At 46.2% G+C, this 26,119-nt stretch overlaps 1 protein-coding gene across 1 annotated transcript in view; it reads right to left on the bottom strand.

Annotated features, from left to right (window-relative positions):
• Positions 1–7,832: 7,832 nt before the first annotated feature.
• Positions 7,833–26,119, bottom strand: part of poc1b (POC1 centriolar protein B) — a 104,857-nt gene continuing 86,570 nt past the window's right edge. The window contains exons 11-12 of the mRNA XM_056281741.1: positions 10,948–11,262; positions 7,833–7,973 (exon numbers count right to left, since the gene is read on the bottom strand). Coding sequence (XP_056137716.1) covers positions 7,833–7,973; positions 10,948–11,262 — 456 coding nt within the window. The remainder of the gene's footprint in view (positions 7,974–10,947; positions 11,263–26,119) is intronic.

Raw genomic sequence — 26,119 nt, 5'->3', positions numbered from 1 at the left:
TGAATTTAAAGGGAGAACGAATAGGATTTGTCGTTTGTAAGCACGTCATATCGAATTGGGGGGGCAACCACAGGAACTGCTGCAGCCGGGACGCGAACCCATGACTCCCGCACCGCGGGCGACATCGCTAATATCGAATTGGGGGGCAACAACAGGAACTGCCGCAGCCGGGACGCGAACCCGTGACTCCCGCACCGCGGGCGACATCGCTAATATCGAATTCGGGGGGGCAACCACAGGAACTGCCGCAGCCGGGACGCGAACCCGTGTCTCCCGCACCGCGGGCGACATCGCTAACCGCTCGACTAAAAACCCCTCCCCGCTAGCTAACGCGTCCAATTATCCATGTACGTGACAATATAAAGTTGGTCCCTCCCCCGGCCAACGTCAACAGAAGGACACGCCCCCTGACCGCAGTTGCCAGAACACATCCCAGTCATAATAATTGTGGACGTAACTTGATATGTACCTGTGTACAACCGGGAACGTTTCACCCGTTTGCTGGTGGGTGCAGGTGGAAGTTTGTCGACAATTTCGTGCATGCCGTCGACATTTACCCCTGGTCAATCTGGCAGGCATCGCCAAAAAGTGGGCCATTGTCAACAGCACGCGCCAACAAACAGGAAACTGGTATGCCGTGCAGTAGATACCGGAAGTCTTCAGTGCTCGCCAGCGCCAAAATTCACTCTGGTTTTGGAACGAGCTCTGTCCGCTTGGCGTTTCGTCTCGCTATATTTGCGTCTTTTTGGCGCTGTGTCCGCCATTGTCGTGGCTTCCTCTTGGGTGCGTGCTCTGGCAGCCGGTCGCCACGCTTTTATAGAGTCCCGCTGGCCAAAGGTTAACGCCCGGAAACGTCCCGTGCACCGCAAAATAAGAAAATACAGACAGAGGGCAGGGTCCCTGCAGATACACACACCTCTAGTGGGTCATGAGTGATGATTGAGAGGATCTTGTTTTTTGATCCAAAATGTAAGTTTTGGATCATTGACATTTGATACATTTATCTATAAAAAGTAGCTTAATTCAGCTGGTTAATTTGAGTGTTTTGATAAGTTAAGCGAATAAATATAAGTAATATAAGACACGAGTAGCTCTCGGCCACTTTCTTTTTTTTTTCCAGTGTAGCTCTCAGATGGAAAAAAGGTTGGAGACACCTGGTCTAAGTTAGTCTTTCTGGTTAACACTAACATTTTTTTTGTGGTTACTATATCCACCTGTTTGTCATCAAGTTCAAGTTCAATTGTTATTATTACGTGTATTGGAATACAATGAAACTCTTATGCTTTGGCCTTTACACAAAGGACACAAGGACACGCCCTCCCTACACCAGACCTACTACATAGGCTATGTACACAGAATTCATACATTTTAAACACAATATACAGAACACGATAACACAACAATGTAAGGTGCATAGGGGTGTGTCAGCTGTTCAGCAACCTGACTGCCTGTGGGAAGAAACTATTACTGAGACAGGTGATGTGTGGTTTGATGCTCCGGTAACATTTTTTAGATGGAAGGAGCGAGAACAGAACATGAGCAGGGTAGCTGGTGTCCTTAATGATGTTTTGGGCTTCCCTTTTGCAGCGAGTGGTATAAATATTATGAAGTTGTGGTATTTCCGTGTCGATGATTTTTGATGCTGTCTTTACGGTCCTTTGAAGCAGTGTGCAGTCTTGAGCAGTCAGGTTGCCAAACCACACAGTGATAAAGCCTGTCAAGACACTCTTGATGGTACCGCGATAAAAGTTCCTAAAAGTTTTGGTACGCATACCGAAACTCTTGAGACGCCCCAGAAAATAGTCTCTGCTGCGCCTTCTTGAGGACGCAATTGGTGTTTAGAGATCATGTGAGGGTGACTGTGATATGTAAACCAAGACATCTAAAACTATCCATTTCAACAGATGAGCCAATGATGGAAATAGGAATGTGATATTCTCTGATCATTCTTAAGTCAACAATAATTTCATTTCTCTAAATGTCTTATTGACATTTAGGGAAAGGTTGTTATCATGGCATCAAATGGTTGAATCTTCCAATTCCCTCATATAGGCCCTCTCATCTCTGTCACGATGGTGTCATCTGCGAATTTAATGATTCATCGCACTGTCACTTATGACATCACACTTATCTGTCACTTATGACACCGTCACTTATGACATCACACTGTCACTCATCCCTCCTATAGGCCCTGTCATCTCAGTCACGATGGTGTCATCTGCGAATTTAATGATTCCGTTGTTGTCATATCTGGCAACAGTTGTGTGTAAACAGACTGTACAATAGGGGACTGAGACAGGAGCCCTGAGGTGCGCCGATCCTAACACCTAATGTGGATGAGTATGTTTTACCTATTCTTACAGTCTGGGGCCTGTCTGTCATGAAATTAAATAGTCAGTTACAGATAGAGTTGCCCAGATCAAGACCTCTGAGTTTCAACACCAGTTTGGATAGTAAAATTGTATTAATTAATCATTTATTAATTGTATATCCATATGAATAAAGTCACCAAGTGGGAGCGCTATCAAAAATGGTCAAAATTAATTTTCCACCCATTTAATAATTAGATATTATAATATGATCACAAAAATGTTTTCTTCCATCTTCTTAAACCCGTCAGTGTATGCTCAATTCAGTATTTACAACTTCCAATTCTAGGAAACACACTAATATTTTTAAAAACTACAATTCCCTTGAGCTGCGCCATGCAGCTTGATCCAAATCAGCACAATAGTTGTAATTCTTCTGGTTTGCAAAATAGGATTGTAAATAGGGTCGTAGAAAGGTATATCTACAGAATATATCAATATTTACTACAGCCAAAACATAAATTACTCTGGCTTTAGGTGGTTTATTTTAAAAAAAAGAAAAAAAGAAAAACATACAAATGTTGATTTATTTAGGATATCTTAGCAAGTATTGCCGAACCGTGTTTTGGGGTTATGTTCAATGTTGGAAACATTGCATTCCAACAATTTTAAGGTGAAACCTGAAAGAATCTTCATAATAACTAACAAATTAAATATCATATACAGTCACTGAATGAAGATTATGAAAATAAAATGCAAATTTCTCACTGTAAATGTTATCAAACCCCATTTTAATGCCAGAACCCATATTGCAGAATGGAGGCCCAGTGGTTAGCTCTTTTGCCTCACAGCAAGAAGGTGCTGGGTTTGAACCCCAGGCTGTCCCAGGTCCTTTCTGTGTGGAGTTTGCATGTGATCCCCGTGTCTGCATGGGTTTCCTCCGGGTGCTCCGGTTTCAACCTCCCACCATCAAAAAGACATGCATGTTAGGGTTAATACTCCTGCCTGTGCCCCTGACCGAGACATGGCAAGAAGAACTGGAGTTGGTCACTGCTGCCCACTGCTCCTAGCTACACGGCTAGGAGCAGTGGGCAGCAGTGTATCTGTTAAGATGGGTTAAACGCAGAAGGTGAATTTCCCCACTGGGATTAATATAGTACATTTTGTCTTGTCTTAATGCATTTTCCACTGAGAATATAAGAAATGTCCACCATTTTTTTTCTTTTCGTGGACAAAATGTTGACAGTCACGTGACATGGATGCAGGCTCCCCCCGACATTGGTTATAAGTAGAAATGTTGATAGGAAACTTACATTTGGTTCAGAAACGTTGAGCTTTTAATGTATCCGTGGTTTGCAGAAACGTAAAATGCCAACATTTTATATGCTGCTGACTGGGTTGCCCCCACTTCCAAAGTCGAAGAAAATCTCCCAGTTGAAATGCATTGGTTTAAATGTCATTCAGTCCAGCATGAAAAGTCAGAGAAATGTGCCCATTAAAAATGCACGGGTTTTAGCAGTCTATTCCATTGCCTACCAACACGGGGTTCGGTGGTTCGAATCCCCATGTTATCTCCGACTTGGCCGGGCGCTCTACAGACACAATTGGCCGTGTCTGCGGGTGGGAAGCCAGATGTGGGTATGTCCAGGTCGCTGCACTAGCGCCTCCTCTGGTTGATTGGGGCGCCTGTTCGGGGGGGGGGGCTGGGGGGGAAAAGCATGATCCTCCCACACGCTACATCCCTCTGGCGAAACTCCTCGCTGTCAGGTGAAAAGAAGCGGCTGGCGACATGTATCGGAGGAAGCATGTGGTAGTCTGCAGCCCTCCCTGGCTCGGCAGAGGAGGTGGAGCAGCTAACGGGACGGCTCGGAGAGTCGGGTAATTGGCCAAATGCAATTGGGGAGAAAAGGGGGGGGGGATGCATGGGTTTAAATTTCGTTCTGTGTAGCAAGAAAAAAGCCGGACAACCACATTCCGGGACATGGTTCAACATTAATTTTCATGACTATGAGCACGAAAAAGAGCGATACCGGGTCGGCCACTAGATTGCTAGACCCACAGCTGCCTGCTGCCAGTCTGGCTTGCTCCAATAACACAAGCACAGCCCGGTCAGGAGGGAGGGGCAGAGGAAGGGAGAGAGAGGGAGAGTGAGAGAGATAGAGACACACACACACACACACACACACACACACACACGCACACACACACACACACACACACACACACACACACACACACACACACACACACACACACACACAGTGCTTGACTTCATGCTAATTTCCTGCCCCGGCCCCCCAGTTTTCCTGCCACACAACCAACATTTCCAAGCCGGAACACTATAACACATTTATATGCATGCACACACACACACACACACACACACAACACACTTACTTGTCATGCACACGCTCACAGACGTGCACACACACGTGCTGCAAACCTTTAACATGCATTCTGCTAATGGGTCAACAGTCCCAGCTGTGTCAGTGCGAGGTCCTTCCAAAACATCAACAGGAAGACCCGCCTCCAGGAAGCTATTAACATGTTATGGGATCGTATTCAGAGCACATTATAGCCTCACACAAGAGGATTTACACTGTGCCCGGGTATGTCTGCGCTCTTTAAAAACCAGGCCTCAGTGCGCATATTGAGACGGAGGTGCAAGGGTAGGTGGAACGTGCTCTTATAAAGTCTACGTCAGTGCCTGAGTGTGTGTCTCTATTTGTCCGTTTCTTTTCCCATTCACGCCTCTTGTACACAACGGCACTTCCACCGGCCTTGCACGTTTAATCATCTAAAATTAGCTGCATATTTTTCCTTTATCATTTTTACAAACTCATTTCGCTGAGTTTTTGTATCTTGCACCATTCATCCTCCAATGACCCCCTCCCCTCCCCTCCCGCCACCACTTTTCTGTGGGTGTATTGGATCCATCCTCTTCCCCTAACGAGGCCTTGGGCTGCACTACTCGGTGGAACTGGGAGGGAGGCACGGCTTGTGGACTGGGGTGGGAGAGGAAACAAGGCAGAGCCAGGATGAAGGGGAGGATGTGGTGAGGAGAGCAAACAGGAGCCAGCGGACAGCCTTTGTGTGGCTTTCTTTACTGCTTCCTCCCGACGCTGCCGCATTGCTCACCACATCGCCGCCTCTAGAAAAACATAAACAGATAAAGTCTCCAGGCTGGGCGAGAGCGAGCCAAAACATTTCACGGTCACTGGTGAGGGACAGGAGTGGCGTAGCGCCGACACGCATCGTTCATATAGGCCCACCGCACGCATTCCCGAGCGATAAGCCATTTGGGTCACGGCGGACGCCATGTGACACAGACGGCCCCGAATTGACACATCGCTCCCTTCAAACGGGATGGAAAGTGACGGACTGGAAAAGATAAATTAAACTTCTGTGGCTGTATGGTGTTAGCGAATACACAGAGCTGAAGAGCCCTTAATGCAACCTGTGGCAACTTGGCACAGTGACGGTTTCGGCAATTCTTTCAGATCTTATCAGCGACTTGGGAATCAGTAGTTAAGCATGCGGGGGGGAGTGGTGAAACACATTAATCTGTAAACAAGACACTCAGAACTGTATTGTTCACTGTCTGTACTCAATCTGATTCAGGGTTGCAGGCAGAAGGCAGGAACACATCTTGTGCCATCCTCTTGGCCAAGACGCATCCTCTTGGCCAAGAGGATGGCACAACACAGAAGAGCTAACACGTCAGGCCAGGACTCCACAGTCTACACCCATCTACACGCCAGTGGCCACTCCTCCAAGGATGGAGATGTGCACATCCTTGATAGAGAGGAACGCCGGTTTGAACGGGGAGTCAAAGAGGCCATCTATGGGGAGAGGGAACGACCATCCCTGAACCGAGGGGGGGGGGGCCTAAGAGTACATCTGTCACCATCTTACAATGCTGTGATTGCAACTATTCCCCAAATCCTCTGTGAATAGTACACATGGCCATTGTAACTCTAGTTAATGGTCAGGCCCATCTGCATATGCAACTGGTTGTTGGTTTCGGTCGTTATGCCGCTGTATTGTTTATGAGGGTGGGGACACCTGCAGTCAGTTGAGACTGAAGAGGTCACTTAGACGAGTGATGAAACGTTTCCGTCAATAAACGTTGTGTCCAGATGAACTGATTCACCTTTCTGTGATTTCCTTAGCTGGATTACTGAGCATGCATAGAGACATACTATATGTTGTATGTATGTGTATCTATATATGTTGTATTGTATTATATTATGTGTGCTATATAGTCTATTGACCGTTGGTGTGCTATCGTTGCACCATGTGAAATGTCCTTGTCATGCATCCTGTGTTGTTGTCGTGTGTTTTCCTTCTGGAATGCTAGCCAAGACAAATTCTTGTCACTATAGAATATAAAGAAATGTCTGCTTTTTGATTATTGAACCAACCATGCATGTCTGTGGACCGTGGGAGGAAACCCATGTAAACACAGGGCCAATATGTAAAGCATAGACAGAAAGTGCATGGTTGAACTTGGGAGGTTAGCACTATCACGAAGCTTTTATATGGGATGGTAAGACTTATTTAGTGTTGTTTTTTTTACAACGGATGGTCTCGTGAACAAATCCAGCAAGGTCCGGGTCAAGCATGAATGAGTGGAAGCTCGACGTAACAGCATACCTGATAAAGAACCGTTAAATCGTCAAAACAGCATGGTGTCAGGTTCAACTCTGGTTGGGCAAAGATGCTGACAAAAGACCGACAACATCTGTGCAATATATAAACCCTTTATTTGTATAAATATAATCCCAAACAGAGACATATCTGAGATACGTCACACAGCTCGGTTGTTAAAAATCACATGGCATCATGCAGAGATGCAAAAAGGTCACAATGCAAAAAATCCTTCTACAAAGTCGTGAAAAAACATTTACTAAGAGAAAAAAGGGAAGAAAGAAACATGCCCAGGTACACACACACACACACACACACACACACACACACACACACGAATACAAACAGGTGATACTGCAGCCAAACACTGTCTGTTTTCATATCTGCAGCTGTTCTGAGTTGATGGTTACATCCCGGTCAGTGCACGCATGCACCCACCCACACACACACACACACACACACACACACCCACACACACACACCCACGCACACACAGGAATGTACCAGACATAACGTGCTAGGCTGTACAGCTGGAAGTCTCGATGAAGTGCAGAAAGACAGGGAGGAAATATGTTGGCAATATCTCACACACACACACACACACACACACACACACACACACACACACACACACACACACACACACATACACATACACATACACACACACAAGCAGGCATGCTTCAACTTCACATCCAAATCATGATTTGGTCACTGACCCCTAAGAGGGACCACCAAGATGAACATTTAGCCGCTCACACCAACCCCCCCCCCCCACACACACACACACACCCACACACAAGGAGTCCCTTGTAAATACTCGCCCTGATTTTGCATGGGCACCAGCCTGAATGAAGGAGCACCAGGTTGTCTTCAGGAGCCATGGGCAGGAGCTCCATCCCCGCCCTTCCCCCCTGCCCCTCGCACCTGCTGCAGTATGTGGGACTGGTTGATCAGACACTCCTTCAGCTTGTCCTCTGTCAGGGTGAGGCGTTCCTCCAGCACACACACCGTCTACGAGGGTGGAGATAGAGGGGGTGGGGGGGGGGGAGAGGTAGTTAGGCTGGGTAAAGGGAACCAAACTTTAGTGTTCGTGTGAAAACTCACCAAATCTTTTCACCCCGCGCACCGTGCGTTTGAACCTTAAACTGCACGACAGAAACTGTTTCGTTTGTTTGTGTTCATTTTTTTTTTTAGACGTCACGACACGACTTAGCCTCTGTTTTACATTTTCCAGCCATCAAAGAGCCCCTGACCATCCTAATGAAGTTAGGGAAACTCCAAAGCATGCGTCCTGCGGGACGTAACTCGGTGATGCACAACATCCGCTGCTCTCACATGCTAGCAGCAAAACAACACAGTTGTCTGAGCAGAGCATGTGATCATCTTTAATCGTCTGGGTCACAATGTTCCGATTGAATGTTAAGGCAAAGCTGATCTGTGTGTAAATCAGCAAGTTTTTCACACAGATTTATGTCTGAGTGCAAATTTCCTGCAAGACGACGTTATGAAAAACACAATGCACCGGCGCACATTTCGAGTTTTCAAGCCAGGCGGAAGGCTACTTCTATAGAAACAGTACTCTGTGCAACGGTACGCCATATCCTATTTACATCTATTCGTCCACGCCGAGCGAGGTTTTTACGATGCCTTCTACCAGTGCAATCCCTGTTTTCATTAAGCCCCATCATTGCATGACCCCTATGGAGAGGCATGCATCCTCCAATACATGTGGAGCCAGTTGACCACTTCTCTTTACCCGCCCTATGTTACCTTCCTTCTTTTACTTCCTTCTCCTATCTATCTATCTATCTATCTATCTATCTATCTATCTATCTATCTATCTATCTATCTATCTATCTATCTATCTATCTATCTATCTATCTATCTATCTATCTATCAATGCATTGCTTTTATATTACTACTAGATCGTATGTATTTCATGTAAGCATCTCTCCAAGGCAAAATCCTTGCAAGCTAAATTTACTTAAAGGCTTCCCGGTCTGTGGCCTGTACTCGGGCTGTTGGATTGGGCAGTTGTTGTTTTTCAAGCTCAACTCATCATTCTTTCAAACAACCTCAGACGGTCACACAACATTTGAGGCAATCTCGACAATGTGCCATGTTCTCTCGCTTTTGAAAGCACCACCTGCACACTGTTGGCTGAGTGGTGGTCTAGACTTGTGGCTTGGCGTACTTTTATTTTTATGCAAGTCAAATGCTATCAAAGTATGTTCAGTTTCAGGGCGTCCAGGTGGTGTGGCGGTCTATGCCGTTGCCCTACCAACAAGGGGATCTCCGGTTTGGATGCCCGTGTAGCCTCCAGATTGGTTGGGCGACCCTACAGACACAATTGGCCATTTCTGCAGGTGGGAAGCCGGATGTGGGTATGTGTCCTGGTTGCTGCACTAGCGCCTCCTCTGGTTGGTCGGGGCGCCTGTTCGAGGGGGAGGGGGAACTGAGGGGAATAGCGTGATCCCCCTGGCGAAACTCCTGACTGTCAGGTGAAAAGAAGAGGCTGGCGACTCCACGTGTATCAGCGGAGACACGTGGTAGTCTGCAGTCCTCCCCGGATCGGCAGAGGGGTTGGAGCAGCGACCGGGACGGTTCGTAAGAGTGGGGTAATTGGCCAAGTACAATTGGGGAGAAAAGGGAGGGGGGGGGGAGAAATTATGTTCAATGCAGTGACATTAGGAGATGATGCCTCAAATGCTGGGATAGCCAGCATCCACTTTTCTTTGCGGCCTTGTTTTGTTGTCAGTAAGTGTTTTCATCAAGGGTTTCATTTCTGAATCTGTCACTACATTGTTTACCTCGCCTATTTGGCACCTACTGCATGACTATCCATCCTGGTAAAGGGATCCCTCCCTCTGATGAACTTCCTGTGTGTTCTCTCATGTCTTTTTCCTGGAAAGGTTTTTTGTTTCTTGTTACAACTTCATTTAGCAGACACTTTTCTGTGAAGCTATCCCTCATTTCAATTGAGGGTCTAAGGATAATAATAATAATAATAAATCAATCTTATATAGCACTTTTCTAACACTCAAAGTCATTTTACAATAAATGGGGTGAAACAAGGCAACAGATAAACATAACACAGACATGCAGGGGTGGATGGGAAGGGGGGGATAGAGGATGTCATCCATTGTCAACCACTGTATCTACTTGTTTCTGTGATTTAGGGTTATATGAATGAATAAAGTGGGTTTAAATTCTTTATGCAAATAAAATGTGTTTGTGTGCATGTGTGTGTGTGGAGACTGACCAACAATATTTTTTCATTCTCCGAGATTGTTAGATTAACACTGGCAAGCGTCAGCTTCAAAGACCTGGAAAGTGTCAACTTCCTGCTTCCCTAGGCTTCGCAAGCTCACAGAGGAACCTGAGCAAGCGCGGCAAACATCCACAACACACGTTAAACACGCGAAGGGTCACCGACTATGCATTCGAGTTGGCGCTTCGCCAACTCAGCAGGTCAGTCAAAGTTTAGCCACTCTCGAGACACTTTGGACGCCCCTTGATCAGGAGCATCTGAGAGGGAAGTTGTCCTGTAAATGCATTAGGTTTATCAGGCGATTCTTTTCTATGCTGCCTCTCTGTCCACCGCTTACTTAGAAAATAAGAGACGTCTCAAGGTAGCTAGGCTGGTTGGACAAAAAAAAAAATTAAAAAAAAGAAGAAACGAAAAAAAAAGTGAATTAAGAAATAAAATGATTACGGCTGCCCACCTCCCTGATCTCATCTTCAGAAAAACGGAGCATCTTTGGTCCTAGAAACCATCAACATTCACATTAAGAACAAATCAGGCCACCAAACTGTGGAGGGAAGAGCTGCAGGACAGCAAACACCGCCCTTGTACCACCTTTACCATTTCACCAGCCAAACTGATTGAGATAAAAAGGTAACCCATCAGAAATATCACTGTGGATGTGGTGAATGTTGTGGCCTGGGGCTGCCAGGTTATATGTATGTAGGGCTGTAAACTAACCTGCGTGAGAATATCCAGTTGTTGAACAATGTGCTGCAGGGTGGAGTCGGTTCCCACCGGATGACTGGGAAGAACTTCCAGTCGGTACGTCTGCCCCCTTTCCTCCTGCTCTTCCTCTTCCTCCACCGTCTGTCCTCTTCTGCCGGCACCAGCACCGGACCGGCTCCCTGCTTTCGAACTTGTCCCATTGACACAGCCGCCCTCACTGAAAGTTTTGGGGGCAGGCCCGGCAACATGACACGCCGGCAAGCCGTCGGCGTGGCAACCGTTGGTGACCACTCGTGTCGGTGACTTGTGCCTCTGACTGTTCAAACACTGCAGATGAAAAAGGAAAGAGAACACAAGCTCTTCTTTGGTCGATTGCCTTTGATAGCATTTGTGCCTTTGTGTGTCTGAAAGGCGACTTTTCTGTAACATAGCAGCCGTGTGCAGGAGTACAATGGACATCGTTTTAGGCATCCTCGTCAAGAAAATGGCACTGTGACAAGGTGTTTGACTGAATTACAAGCCACCGAGAAAAATGGGCCGTCAGAATACTAAACCCCTTAATGACGCAAAGCATCACCAACCTGCCTCATCGCCCCACTGGACACATCCAGGAATTAAAGAGAAGAGAAGAGAGGTATAAACTACTACTAATACTACTACTACTACTACTTTCGGCTGCTCCCGTTAGGGGTCGCCACAGCGGATCTTCCGTTTCCATCTCTTCCTGTCCTCTGCATCTTCCTCTGTCACACCAGCCACCTGCATGTCCTGCCTCACCACATCCATAAACCTCCTCTTTGGCCTTCCTCTTTTCCTCCTCCCTGGCAGCTCCATATTCAGCATACTCCTCCCAATATACCCAGCATCTCTCCTCCCTCCACACATGTCCAATCCATCTCAATCTTGCCTCTCTTGCTTTGTTTCCAAACCGTCCAAAAGAGAGGTATAAAGTGAGGGATAATTAATTAGACCTGCTAATGTCTGGTGGTGATAGTATGTATTTAATCCTATGGAGCCTTGGCCCGCAGCCCTTCCTGTCTCACTGTTCTGCATGGAGTCTGCTGGTTGACTGTCAGACTGGCTAGCCAGCTGACTGACCAAGTGGCTGGCCACTTGCCTCGAATTGTTTTTTTTTTAAAACCAGCTTAGTTTGTTGAAAAAAACAAACAAAAAAAAACAAAGGGCCGAGTTCACAAGGTTAGTCTCACTATCAGAAAGGAGGATCGTTTACTTCAGATCAAAATGCAAACATGTTCCACATAGTTAAGCCTTAAGTAGAGCAGAAAACAGTTCAGCAAACTAATGGCACTGTTGAGGGATAAAACATTTTAAAAAAAGGGCCCAAAATTATCTTACCGGTTTTTGCAATTTTTATTAAACTGGTTTTTGCTATATTAATCAACGCATCAGAAGTAACCTGTTTAGTCAATCTATCTCATCTCATCATCAGCCGCTTCTCCGGGGTCGGGTCGCGGTGGCAGCAAGCTAAGTAGGGCACTTCTGATGTCCCTCTCCCCAGCAACGCCCTCCACCTCCTCCTGGGGGGTCCCAAGGCGTTCCCAGAACAGACTGGACATGTAGTCCCTCCAGCGAGTTCTGGGTCGACCCCGGGATCTCCTCCCAGTTGGACGTGCACGGAAAACCTCCAAAGGAAGGCTCCCAGGAGGCATCCTAATCAGATGCCCGAACCACCTCAACTGGCTCCTTTTGATGCGAAGGAGCAGCGGCTCTCCTCTGAGCTCCCTCTGGATGTTTGAGCTCCTCACTGTATCTCTAAGGCTGAGCCCAGACACCCTACGGAGGAAACTCATTTCAGCCGCTTGTATCTGCGATCTCACCCTTTCAGTCACTACCCAAAGCTCATGACCATAGGTGAGGGTTGGAATGAAGATTGACTGGTAAACTGAGAGCTTTGCCTTCTGGCTCAATTTCATCTAAGCTTTTTAATTACTTAAAAAGACAAAACAAAATATCGTATGAATTTCAAAGAAAGGGGAATCAGTTCATCTGGACACAATGTTTATTTGACAGATCCGTTTCATCACTTGTAGTTGAGTGATGAAACGGATCTGTCAATAAACATTGTGTCCAGATGAACTGATTCAACCTTCCTTGATTTTCCTACCTGGATTATTGAGCATGGATCAAGACACCATATGAATTTGGGGAAAGAAAAATAAAATATACGAAAGAAGGGGGGGGGTAGTAATTCTTTTAGGACACTCCTATCCTGTATAAAGGGCAATAATTTGTGTCTCATGAAGGATTGTGCACACCTGTTGTTTAGAATACACAATAATTATTTTCTCTTCTTTTTCTTTCTTTTACCTTAACCAAGTACAGTGTGAAGAAGAATAATGTAACGTAATGTAAGTACTGCAGGAAAAGTCACATTATAAGCCATAGCTCACCCGTTTGGCTTCAGGTCAGCGTTCACACACGCTCTCACCAGCACAACAAATGTCCTGACACTCTGACCAGCTGTACTCGGATTAACGTCTGGAGCCTACCCATGTAAACAAGAACGAGCAAAGCTAGGCCTTCTGCCAAAGTGGTGGTAGTGGTGTGTGTGTGTGTGTGTGTGTGTTTGTGTGTGTTTGTGTGTGCAAGCAAAGTGTGAAGAGCAGCAAAATGGGAAAAAAAGTGAAAGGGTGAGACAGGAGGAGGGAGATGGAAGGAGGTTGAGCGGGGGGGGGGGGGTGTCACACATTCCAGGCTTAATGCATGAAGCAATTGATTCCGGCTCACTTCCTGTGCACTGTCCTCACTTCAAAGAGACGGGGGGGGGGGGAGTGAAGTAGTGTAGGGAGAGACAGATGAAGAGGGTGAGGGAGAGAGTAAGAGCTTTGACTCGAGGTGAACAAAGCTGTCAAGTGTGTCAACAGGTCTCTCTCTCTCTCTCTCTCTCTCTCACTCGCTACATACATTCACTCTATTTATCCCCCACCCGACACACTCGCCGACAAATTAGACCCCTCCTCCGCCACATCTGGCGTGCATCTGCTGCGCTCATTTACACTTACTAGATCCAGACCGTCCATCCATCCATCCATCCAATAATGTCTCACTCCCTTCTCCCTCTCTCAAAAGCCTCATCTTTACCTTCCTTTACCAGGAAGATTTGGCCATAAAATCTTAAAAACTGTACAGGACACTCTGGGAGGCCTGTGTGATTTCAGCAGACAAAGGAGTTTACACACACACAGACACACACACACATGCACACACACACTCCTTTTGAGATTAGATTCCTCCAGCCTGCCATTAGGAAAGTCAGGGTCATGGCTCATTGCCGGCTCTTTATCGAGGCCGTCAGCGCGTCAGTGGTGGCACGCTGCCAGGTGAGGCTCTCCATCCGGTGGGAATGGAGTGGGCGGAGGGCAGGATTGGCATGGCACGGCGGAAGCTAGCTGTGATAACAGGGCACAGTGTGACAAGTGTGTCAGCACCCCAGTGCTGACGATTAGGCTTTCATATGTATATTGAAGAACATTAAGAAACCTGGTGTTCGATGCACATTTAGAACAGTAATACTTATTTCAACCAACCACTGGACACGCTACATGACTTTGCATGGACTTGAGGTCACGTGGCATCACACCTTATGTGACCCAGCTAGGATCCTTTCACACAATATTCGTCCTAAATATGGTTTATTCCCCGGCCATTTTGCTATTTTTTTTTTCAGCAAGCCACAACTGCCTGTCAGAACAGGCCGCCTGTGTGATGCTGATGACAACTAAGGAGCACTCAGCTCCACTGGCTTGCTGACAGCTTGCATCATCAATCCAATTGCTGAACATGAAAGAAAACACAAACTGAGATTAAAAATGTATTAATATCAAATCTGTCCCATTTTGCCACATCATCCAAGACGAGGGAAAGATTACAGTACGGTGGCTCCAAGTGTGTGGCTGTACCACAGTGAAGAAATGCTTCTGTCAGGGGTGCAGCACTGATCAAGCTATACCTTTCTTATAGGTTGTCACTGACAGCGAAAATTTGTTTGTGACACTAAAATGTCATCAAACATTGTTTTTGTGTACAGTAAACCTGAGACAGAAGTCACATTGGACTCATGCGTGCCTGATGCTGCTTTATTGTAATAGATACAAAAGCGCAGAATATTTGGAGAAACCACAGAAAATTGAATCAGTTCATCTGGACACAAGGTTTATTGAGAGAAACGTTTCATCCCTCATCTACGTGACCTCTTCAGTCTAAACTGGCTGCAGGTACCCCCACCCTTATAAACAATACAGTGGCATAACGACCGAAACCAACGATCGGTTTCATAGGAAAATTGCCGTGACCATTAACTAGAGTTTCAATGGCCACTATTCGCAGAGGATTTGGGAATAGTTTCAATCACAGTACTGTAAGATGATGACAGATGTACTCTTAGGCCCCGCCTCGGTTCAGGGATGGTCGTTCCCTCGTCACATAGATGGTCTCTTTGACTCCCCGTTCCTCCCTATCAAGGATGTGCACATCCTCATCCTTGAAACAGTGGCCACTGGCCTGTAGATGGGTGTAGACTGTGGAGTCCTGGCCTGAAGTGGTAGCTCTTCTGTGTTGTGTCATCCTCTTGGCCAGCATCTGTTTGGTTTCCCCAATGTACAAGTCACGACAATCCTCCTGGCACTTAACCGCACACACTATATTGCTCTGTTTGTACCAGGGGACCCGATCCTTGGGATTGCCCATTTTCTGCCGCAGCGTGTTTTGGGGTTTGAAAGCAACTGAGACATGGTGTTTGGAAAATACACGTCTCAGCTTTTCCGACACTCCCGCCATGAATGGAATCACCACACCACTGTTTACGCTTAGACTGCTGTTGTCCTTCTCCTCTCTTCTATTGGCTGGTGCACTGTTTGGGCGTCTTCCTGGCTTTGACAAGCGCCCGATTGGGATAACCACACTTAACCAGGCCCTGTTTAATGTGGGATTTCTCCCCTTCCCTGGCTGCTGTTTCGGTGGGGACATTGCCAGCTCGGTGGTAGAGAATCCTGATGACTCCTAGTTTGTGCGCCAGTGGTTGATGAGAGTCAAACCTTAAGTACTGATCAGTATGTGTTGGTTTACAGCAAACATCAACAATCAAATGTCCCCCATCACCAAATGCAATTTCACAGTCTAAGAAGGGCAATCTGTCATTTTTCACATCCTCCCTGGTGAACTTGATGTGGTTGTCCACCAAGTTAATGTGGTCGGTAAAATGTGGTACACCCTGAGATTTAATTTTACCATCCCAGAACTGAGGGGAGGCTAAGAGTATATCTGTCACCATCTTAAAGTGCTGTGATTGCAACTAGGTAGGTGCTATTTTTAATCAGTTTTCTGCTTATGTGCCCCTTGATCACAAGTGCTGCAGACAACACACAGCTGCTAGTCATATTTTAACATGCCCCACTCTTTGGTCAGTACTGCCATTGTCTGCTGCCAAATGCTATCGAAGTCCCTGCAGAAACGGTTAGCGTGTCATCTCACAACCAGGGGACTCCCATGCTTTTCACATGCCAAAAGATTTCAATATAGATATGTCATGCGGACGCCTGTCTGTGTAGGGTCAAGCCCCACAGAATCTTTTTCTGGGGAGGTTTTCTCGTTAGATGTGATTGGACACAGCGGATACTCTAATCGAAAAAGTCATTCAAATGTTCTTTTCTCTAACTGTACCTACTGCATATGATATTTATAGTAATTATGTCATTAACTCTGACAATGCCTTGTTGAAGGACTCCCTGGAGTCCCAGCTCCAGCTTTGAAAACCATGTTCTTACTAACAATCCCTATTCTATTAACAACCTTATGCAAACCATAACCTACAAATCCATTGCAAAGGGATTTTTTTTTAGTTCATTCATTATTTAATTTGTGCTTAACCAAAGATGCCTAAGAGTACATCTGTCACCATGTTACAATGCTGTGATTGCAACTATTCCCAAATCCTCTGTGAATAGTACACATGGCCATTGAAATGCTAGTTAAAGGTCACGGCAATTTGCATATGAAGGTGATCGTTGTTTTCGGTCATGCTACCACTGTATTGTTTATAAGGGTGGGGATACCTGCAGTCAGTTTAGACTGAAGAGGTCACACACTGGCCAGAAAGACCCGCTACCATCCGCCTATGGTGGCCAATCTAAGCGTGTACAATCAGCATTCACTCCCGGGTCAAATGGTTCTGCAGTACTCACGGGTACTTATCGGCTCCACCTCCGATCGGCATTGATGTAAACACAACCCCGGGTGGACATGCTAATTTGTAGCGTAGTGGTCTATTCCGTTGCTTACCAACATGGGATCGCCGGGTCGAATCCTCGTGTTACCTCCAGCTTGGTCGGGCGTCCCTACAGACAAAACTGTTCGCGGGTGGGAAGTCGGATGTGGGTATTTGTCCTGGTCGCTGCACTAGCACCTCTGGATCGGTAGAGGGGGTGGAGCAGTGACCGGGACGGCTCAAAAAGAGTGGGGTTATTGGCTTGATAGAATTGGCGAGAAAATGGGGGGAAATTGAAAAAAATAAATAATTGTGTGATGACGTAGCGCCATTATCCGCACGTCATACATTTATTGTTTGTGGGTGATGGACTGGCGGTCTGTCCAGGGTGTCTCCCCGCCTGCTGCCCAATGACTGCTGGGATAGGCTCCAGCATCCCCGCAACCTCGATTGGGATAAGCGGTTTGGCTAATGGATGGATGGATGGACGGGTACAGTGTCTTTGTTCAAGCAGCGCTCGAACATCGTTCAGGCTGCGTTGAGTTTGTATGGCTTGAAAGAGAGACTGAAGTACAAGATATAAAAAAGTTGCGTTAACCATCGACTCTCTGGCTTCTATGCATAATACTGTAGCAAATTCGGGGGGCAGCTCAGGACCCGCCACAGCCGGGACGCGAACGCGGGTCTCCCACACCATGGGCGACTACGTTAACCAGTTGACTAAAGGGTCCGACCCGTTAGCCAAGGGTTAGCGAGTCTATTTATCCGTGCACGTTGCACTAGGCCCTCACGCCCCTGGACACATACGCTTCCGATGGCCTCACGGTCTCACCATCCCACCTCTGACACCAATTTAGCAAATTCGGGGGGCAGCCCGGGAACCGCCATAGCCGGAAGGCGACCCCGGGTCTCCCGCACCACGGGCGACTACGTTAACCAGTCGACTAAAGGGTCCGACCCGTTACCCAAGGGCTAGCGAGTCTACTTATCCATGGTAGTTATAATACATACATGATTCTATGCTGCTTTCTACTGTTTACTTCCCTGTTTTCCGGCGTGTTCGTGACATCACAAGCGTCATGACGTCAAAGATAACACTACAGAAGAAAAAAAAAGAAAGGCAAACTCGTCTGCTTAAAAAAATAAAACTCGTCTGCTTGCATTCAGACCCGGGTCTGCTGGCACTGTGAAAGGAGTCAATTATATATTTTGAGCGGGTTTACCCGCGTTTAAAAAACCCCACATATACACGCTAATTTTGGTGTAAAAATTACATGTGTGATGAAACGTTTCTCTCGATCAATGTTGTGTCCAGATGAACTTAAACTTTCTGTGATATCCTTACCTGGATTATTGAGCATGCATAAAGACTATTTGGAGAAATGTTTTACCTGTCTATGACATGCATGAATTTGACCATTTTGGATTTGAATCTATGTTTTCTTCAAAATGTTACATGACAAACCGTCTAACAGTGGTCCATCATTAAATCTGGCTTGACCTTTGTGAGCAGGTTGACAGAAAAACAGCATTAATATTAGTGGGACATCTCTGGTTAAGCACACATTAAATAATTAATGAAGTGGGAAAAAAATCATTTGTAATGGATTTGTAGGTTATGGTTTGCAAAAGATTGTTAATAGAAAAGGGGTTGTTATTAAGGACTTAGTTTTCAAAGCGGGAGCTGGGACTCCAGGGAGTCCTTCTGTAAACAAGGCATTGTCAGAGTTATGAAATAATTACTATAAATATCATTAACAGTTGGTACAGTTTGAGAAAAGAATATTTGAATGACTTGATGCATGCTCAATAATCCAGATAAGAAAATCAAAGAAGGTTAAATCAGTTCATCTGGATACAATGTTTATTGACAAAAATCTGCCAATATATGTTGTATCCAGATGAACTGATTCAACCTTCTTTGAATATTTAAAAGACTTTTTTGATTAGAGGATCCACTGTGTCCAATCATATCTAACAAGAGAACCCCCCCCCCAAAAAAAAGAGCCCCTGGGGCTTGACCCTACCCAGACAGGTGTCCGCATGACATATCTATATTGGGATCTTTTGGCATGAGAAAAGCATGGGAGTCCCCTGGTTGTGAGATGACACACTAACTATTTCTGCAGGGACTTTGATAGCATCTGTCAGCAAACAATGGCAGTACTGACCAAAGAGCAGGGCATGTTAAAATATGAATAGCAGCTGTGTGTTGTCTGCAGCACTTGCGATCAAAGGGCACATAAGCAGAAGACTGATTAAAAATAGCACCTACCCCCTTAATTTCTAAATTGAATCACTCAGGACTCTGGTAGAAAAAAAAAGCAAGACGGTCACGAGGACCAGAATTAGCTGCTCTTTTTTTTTTATCCATACACCTCAAAACTTAAGTGGGGCCATTACACAAATAAGAAAAAAAAGTTGCTTGATCCTAACAGAATAGTCCTTTCTCCCTTACATGGATCGATTGTCCGCTTCAAGAGGGGTCTTATTACAATGTGATAAGAAAGAAAAAGTAAAAAAAAAAAGTTAGAAGGTCATATTGGGCACAAACGGTTTTAATACCGCTTGCATAACAAGGTTGGGTTCTGAAAGCAGGTACGAAGGCATTAGGTTCATTGTGGTGTTGCAGGAGTCCAGGTAGCTGCACATTTGGCAAACCCAGTGATATGTCTGCACTCCACATCCCTGCCTTAGGTAACTGAGATATTTCAGAGAATGATGAGCTCTAATGGATGTAGCTTGTAGCTGACTAAAACATAGTGTGATGTCCACTGAGGTAATCACTAATAGTTTAGTAAAATGTTTACCACCCCCATCATGAATTTCATTAGGTCAAAGCACACAGCCAATAGTGCAAAAATATTCTTTTTCTTAAAGTATAATTGGTTTTTGTTTGTCATCTCATCATCAGCCGCTTCTCTGGGGTCGGGTTGCGGTGGCAGCAAGCTAAGTAGGGCACTCCAGACATTCCTTTCATCAGCAACGCCTTCCAGCTCCTCCTGGGGGATCCCAAGATGTTCCCAGGCCAGACTGGACATATAGTCCCTCAAGCAAGTGTGTCTACCCCGGGGTCTCCTCCTAGTTGGACATGCCTGGAAAACCTCCAAAGGAAGGCGCCCAGGAGGCATCCTAATCAGATGCCCGAACCACCTCAACTGGCTCCTTTTGACGCAAAGGAGCAGTGACTCTCCTCTATGCTCCCTCTAGATGTCCAAGCTCCTCACCCTATCTCTAAGGCTGAGCCCAGACACCCTACGGAGGAAACTCATTTCAGCCGCTTGTATCCGCGATCTCACCCTTTCGGTCACTACCAAAGCTAATGACCATAGGTGAGGGTTGGAATGAAGATTGACTGGTAAATTGAGAGCGTTACCTTCTGGCTCAGCTTCCTCTTCACCACAATGATCCGGAACAATGTCTGCTTTACTGCTGATGCTGCACTAATCCGCCTGTCAATCTCCAGCTCCATCCTATCCTCACTCGTGAACAAGACCCCAAGATATTTGAACTCCTTCACTTGAGGCAACAACTCATCCTTAACCCGGAGGAAGCAATCCACCATTTTCCGGTAGAGAACCGTGGCCTCAGACTCAGAGGTGCTGACTTTCATCCCGGTCATTTCACACTCAGCTGCAAACCGCCCCAGTGCACGCTGGAGGACGCGTTCTGATGAAGCCAACAAAACCACATCATCTGCGAACAGCAGAGATGCAATTCTGAGGTTCCCAAAATAGACACATTCCTCACCTTGGCTGCGCCTTGACAGCCTGTCCATGAATATCACAAACAGAATTGGAGACAAGGGACAACCTTGGCGGAGTCCGACAACCACTGAAAACGTGTTTGACTTTGTGCCAAGAATATGGACACAGCTCTCACTTTGGTTATACAAAGACTGGATGGCTTGTAGCAACTGCCCTGGTACCCCAACTGCCCTGGTACCCCCAGCAGAACTATAGAGTACCAAGGTGGAACCCTATCCAGGACACTACCCAGAGAATCCAAAAAGGATGGATACTCCAAACTGCTATTCGGTGCATAAGCACACACAACAGTCAGAGCCCCCCCCCCCCCCAGCGACTCGCAGTCATATAGAGGCAACCCTCTCATTCCCCGGGGAGAACTCCAACACAGCAGCGCTCAACCGGGGACTTTGAGTATCCCCACACCCGCCTGGCACCTGTCACCTTGGCCAACTGCGGAAAAGTAAAGAGTCCAGCCCCTCTCCAGGAATTTGGTACCAGAGCCCATGCTATGTGTGGAGGTGAGCCCAATTAGTATATCTAGTTGGTACCGCTCCACCTCCTGCACCAGCTCAGGCTCCTTCCCTGCCAGATGGGTGACATTCCACGTCCCGAGGACCAGTCTGTGACGCTGGAAGTTGGCACGCCCCAGTCCCCGCCTTTGCTTGCTGCCCAGCCTGCATTGTACCCTACCCCAATGGTCATCCCCGCAGGTGGTGGGTCCACGGGGTGGTGGCTCTATGTTGTTTTTTTTGGCCTGGGCCCGAACGGGCCCCATGGGCCAAGGCCCGGCCACCAGACACTCGCCGGCGAGCTCCCTTCCCAGGTCTGTCTCCAGAAGGGGGACCTGGTTTCCCTTTTCTGGGCAAGGTGCTGTGACTCTACTGTAATAAATTCATCGAATTTCTTGGGAATTGCTCTTAGTCTGGCCCCTCCCCTGGGACCAGTTTGCCTTGAGAGACCCTACCCCCAACAACACAGCTCCCAGGATCACCGGGACACCCAAACCCCTTTACCTCGTCGTGAGTCCTTGAGTAGCTCACATTTCATCACATGACAGACTATTTATCTAGTGTAATAGATATTACACCTATTTTTACACTTACGCATACATTATATGTTGATTGTGTTGCAAATATGTCTATTCGTGTTTTGACTATTTGTGTGTGTGTGTGTGTGTGTATATATATATATATATATATATATATATATATATATATATATATATATATATATATATATATATATATTTTTCTGTTCTTTTCATTTTGTACCACTGGGGAGTTGCACGTAATTTCGTTGTACAGCTGTGCAATGACAAATAAAGGCATTCATTCATTCATTCATTCATTCATCTAGTTTAGGTGGAAACCCCTTCATCTGTGCCTGATATGATACCTGACCATTAAATGATACAAAAATATGCACTCCATCTCTGACCACAACATATTTTACTGCTGCAATTTTTTTCTGAGATGCACTGACTAAATGTCTCAAATGTAAATGGCAATGTAAACTGTGCAGCTAGTAGCCCTTATAAGGTGGTCAGTCATACTGTGCCGCGGCACTGAAGAAGGTCCAGGTGGGTCCTCATGATTCATATTAACAATCATTCAATTCTCGTCTTATGTTGAGCACCTGGTACCCCATTAGTGGCACACAGACACACAAGCACACACACTTCTTTTCAGATCTTTACGTTACATACATGTCAGTATATGTGTGTTTAGATCTGCCTGTTATCCACAAATATGACCTTTCGCATACATACTCACTTGCCAACACACACACACACACACACACACACACACACACACGCACACGAGTAAACATGCAGATACACTCTTCTTTCAGCTCTTTTTCAGTTATCGTCACAAACACACTCTGTCACAAACACACACTGCCTTTGTCTAATATCAAACGGTCTACGCCTCTGTCATACACCCACACACTCTCTAATTAAGCATATTTATGAGCTGTTTCAATAGATTTGTCTGTGTACCCATTAAAATTGGCAAATTGTGTGCTTACTTTGCTGCTTACCACAGTGCGGACAGGAAGCTATTTGAAACGATGGTGCATTGGCCGCACGGAGCATGGTAGAAGCCAATGGCGATCTCTTTGTCTCGGGTCTGATTCAATACAGGGTGATGAAGCAACTGTACCTGCCACACTGAAAGGTACTGAATGTCAGAAGGAACTCCAAAGGTGGACAAAGACATCTAAATGACTGCGCATGTGTTTGTGTTTAAAGGTGTGTGGTTGAGTGAACGAGCCCAGACAACAGCCTTGGGCAAGGTCAGAAAAAAGTATATGCATGTGTAAGTCAATTAGCTATTCTGTGTGCATGTGTGTGTGTGTGAGAGAGAGTACGTATGGGTAAATGTTTGTGCACATATGCTCCTCATCAGATATCCCTCTCCTTCACTCTCCTCCCGTACTAAGTCTGTTGACGTGGAAACTGGCCCTGAGCGGGTGACTGAGATTGGCCCTGTGATGGGGAAGGGAGTGCTTCCTGGTCACAGGATGTCATGTAATGCCATTAATAATGAAGGCTCCATGGAAGGAGGAAATCCTTGTTAAGAATCAGAGCAGGCATTAGACTGCTCTCACACCACCCTGCCCCTCCTCGGTTTTGCTTTCGGTGCTTGTATACCGATGCCGGAACATTCGCACACTCACGCCCATTCACATTACACACACACACACACACACACACAATTTTTACATTTACCATTCAGACATTACGCACTATAACACTTACCAACACGTACCCTCCTACTACCGCTATTACAATAAAAAATACACAAAGATATACACACACACACACACACACACACACACACACACACACACACACACACACACACTAGAGGTGTAACGGTACACAAAAATCACAGTTCACTACGTAACTCGGTTTTGAAGTCACGGTTTGGTACTTTTCAGTACAGTGAGGGGAAAAGAAAACATAAAATGGCTTCATTTTTCTTCTTTTAATTAAACCGTGGTTTGCCGAACAAACGAGGGTATGGCTCTGCCTTTCTTAAATAAAAACATTCTGCCCAACGACTGCTAGGATAGGCTCCAGCGTCCCCCGTGACCCTGAGAGCAGGATAAGTGGTTTGGATAATGGATGAATGAACGAATGAATGTCGATACTGCTGCAACCAGCTGCAACATACTAATAAAAAAGTAGCATTTACGTGAAAGTAAATCAAAATATTCTCTCAAATAAATGAAAAATATATTAAAATAAACACCCATTAAGGTGCGGCATTTAGAAAATTAACTATACTTGAACGGTGCGGTACTTGTATTCACATTAGCAGCTCAGAGCTTCACATTTGGACTGTGCAACATAAATATTCTCTCAAATTAATAAACATGTACGAAACCGTTCTGGGCGGCACGGTGGCCCAGTGGTTAGCGCTATTGCCTCACAGCAAGAAGATCCTGGGTTTGAAGCCTGGGGTTGTCCAACTTTGGGGGTCATCTCAGGTCGTCCTCTGTGGAGTTTGCGTGTTCTCCCCGTGTCTGCGTGGCTTTCCTCCGGGTGCTCCGGTTTCCTCCCACAGTCCAAAGACATGTAGGCCAGGTGAATCGGCCGTACTAAATTGTCCCTAGGTGGGAGTGTGTCTGCCCTGAGATGGACTGGCGACCTGTCCAGGGTGTTTCCCTGCCTTCCGCCCAATGAATGCTGGGATAGGCTTCAGTGTCCCGCAACCCTAATTAGGATAAGCGGCTTGGAAAATGGATGGACGAATGGAAACCATTCAGACCCACAACTCATCTGATGCGAGTAGTGAGGGCATCCTAGTGACGCCCCTACTGAGCGTCCCTCTTAGGTCGTCCATGAGTGAATAAGTGACAATTTGCGACGCACAGCCCCCATTTGAATTCGATGGCCTCCCGTATTTATTTGAGCAAGAGTATATGGAGGATGGGGGGGGGGGGGGGTCAATATGCAGAAGATGGTGAAAAAGCTTCTATGGTTGGCAGTAGTCATCAACTGAAACCATATGTGATAGGCAATCGCCGATTTCACATACATACCATATGCTGGTTTCATATGCATATGAAACTGATCGCCAGTTCCATAAACTGATCACCTCATTACACATCAGGATGTGATCCCAGAAAGTTGAATCAGTTCATCTGGACATGACGTTTAGTGGGGGAAACGTTTCATTACTCATCTAAAATACTTCATCAGTCTCAGCTGACTGCAGGGACATTATGCAACTGTGTTGTTTATAAGGTTGGAGATAGCCTGCAATCAGCTGAGACTGACGAAGTAACTTAGATGAGTTCATAGGCATATGAAACTGTTGAACGATTGCCAGTTTTGGTCACTGATTACCAGCCATAGAATCTGGTTCACCCTCCTCTGCCTGGTGCCCCTCTCTCTCTCTCTCATTCTCTCTTCTATTTCTAGGAGCTCTTCATCCGTATATCCATCCATCCATCCATCCATTATCCCAGCCACTTATCCTTACTCAGGGTTGCGGGATGCTGGAGCCTATCCCAGCAGTAACTGGGTGGCAGGCAGGGAGACACTACGGACAGGCCGCCAGTCCATCACAGGGCCGACACATTCACACCAAGGGACATTTTAATACAGCTGATCCACCTGACCTACATGTGTTTGGATCGTGGGAGGAAATCAGAGCACCCGGAGGAAACCACACAGACACAGGGAGAACACGCAGACTCCACGCGGAGGACGACCTGGGATGACCCCCCCCCCCCAAGGATGGACAACCCTGGGGTTCAAACCCAGGATCTTCTTGCTGTGAGGCAACCGCGCTAACCATTGCGCCACCATGCTGTCTCCACTGGATTCCAGTGGTAGCATTCCAACTGGCTGCATTGGCTGATCGACAGCCAACCATCCGTACACTCAGGCTCAAATAAATACAGGCCGCTATCGAATTCAAAAGCCTCATCCACATTGTTGAAATCAGCTACTAAATATCCAGTCATGACATTGGAAATAAATTGCTAGCAGTTCCCTTATGTCTCAGGCTATGCTACCTCAAATGAATGGTTAGCTCTGGTAAGATCCGGCATAACCTCTTATTTTGTAAACATCTGAAACCACGCCACTGCGTGCAGATAGTAGCAGCAGTAAAAGGGACGTGACAACAGAGACCGGAAGTAGCTAAATGTAAAGAAAAAGGTCTATTTCTGCAGGGATCCTTTTCATAATGTTTTC

This window comes from Lampris incognitus, chromosome 6, assembly GCF_029633865.1.
Source record: "Lampris incognitus isolate fLamInc1 chromosome 6, fLamInc1.hap2, whole genome shotgun sequence".
NCBI lineage: Eukaryota > Metazoa > Chordata > Actinopteri > Lampriformes > Lampridae > Lampris > Lampris incognitus.
Note: the sequence above shows the minus strand (reverse complement) of the source record. Positions and strands in the feature narration are given on the sequence as shown.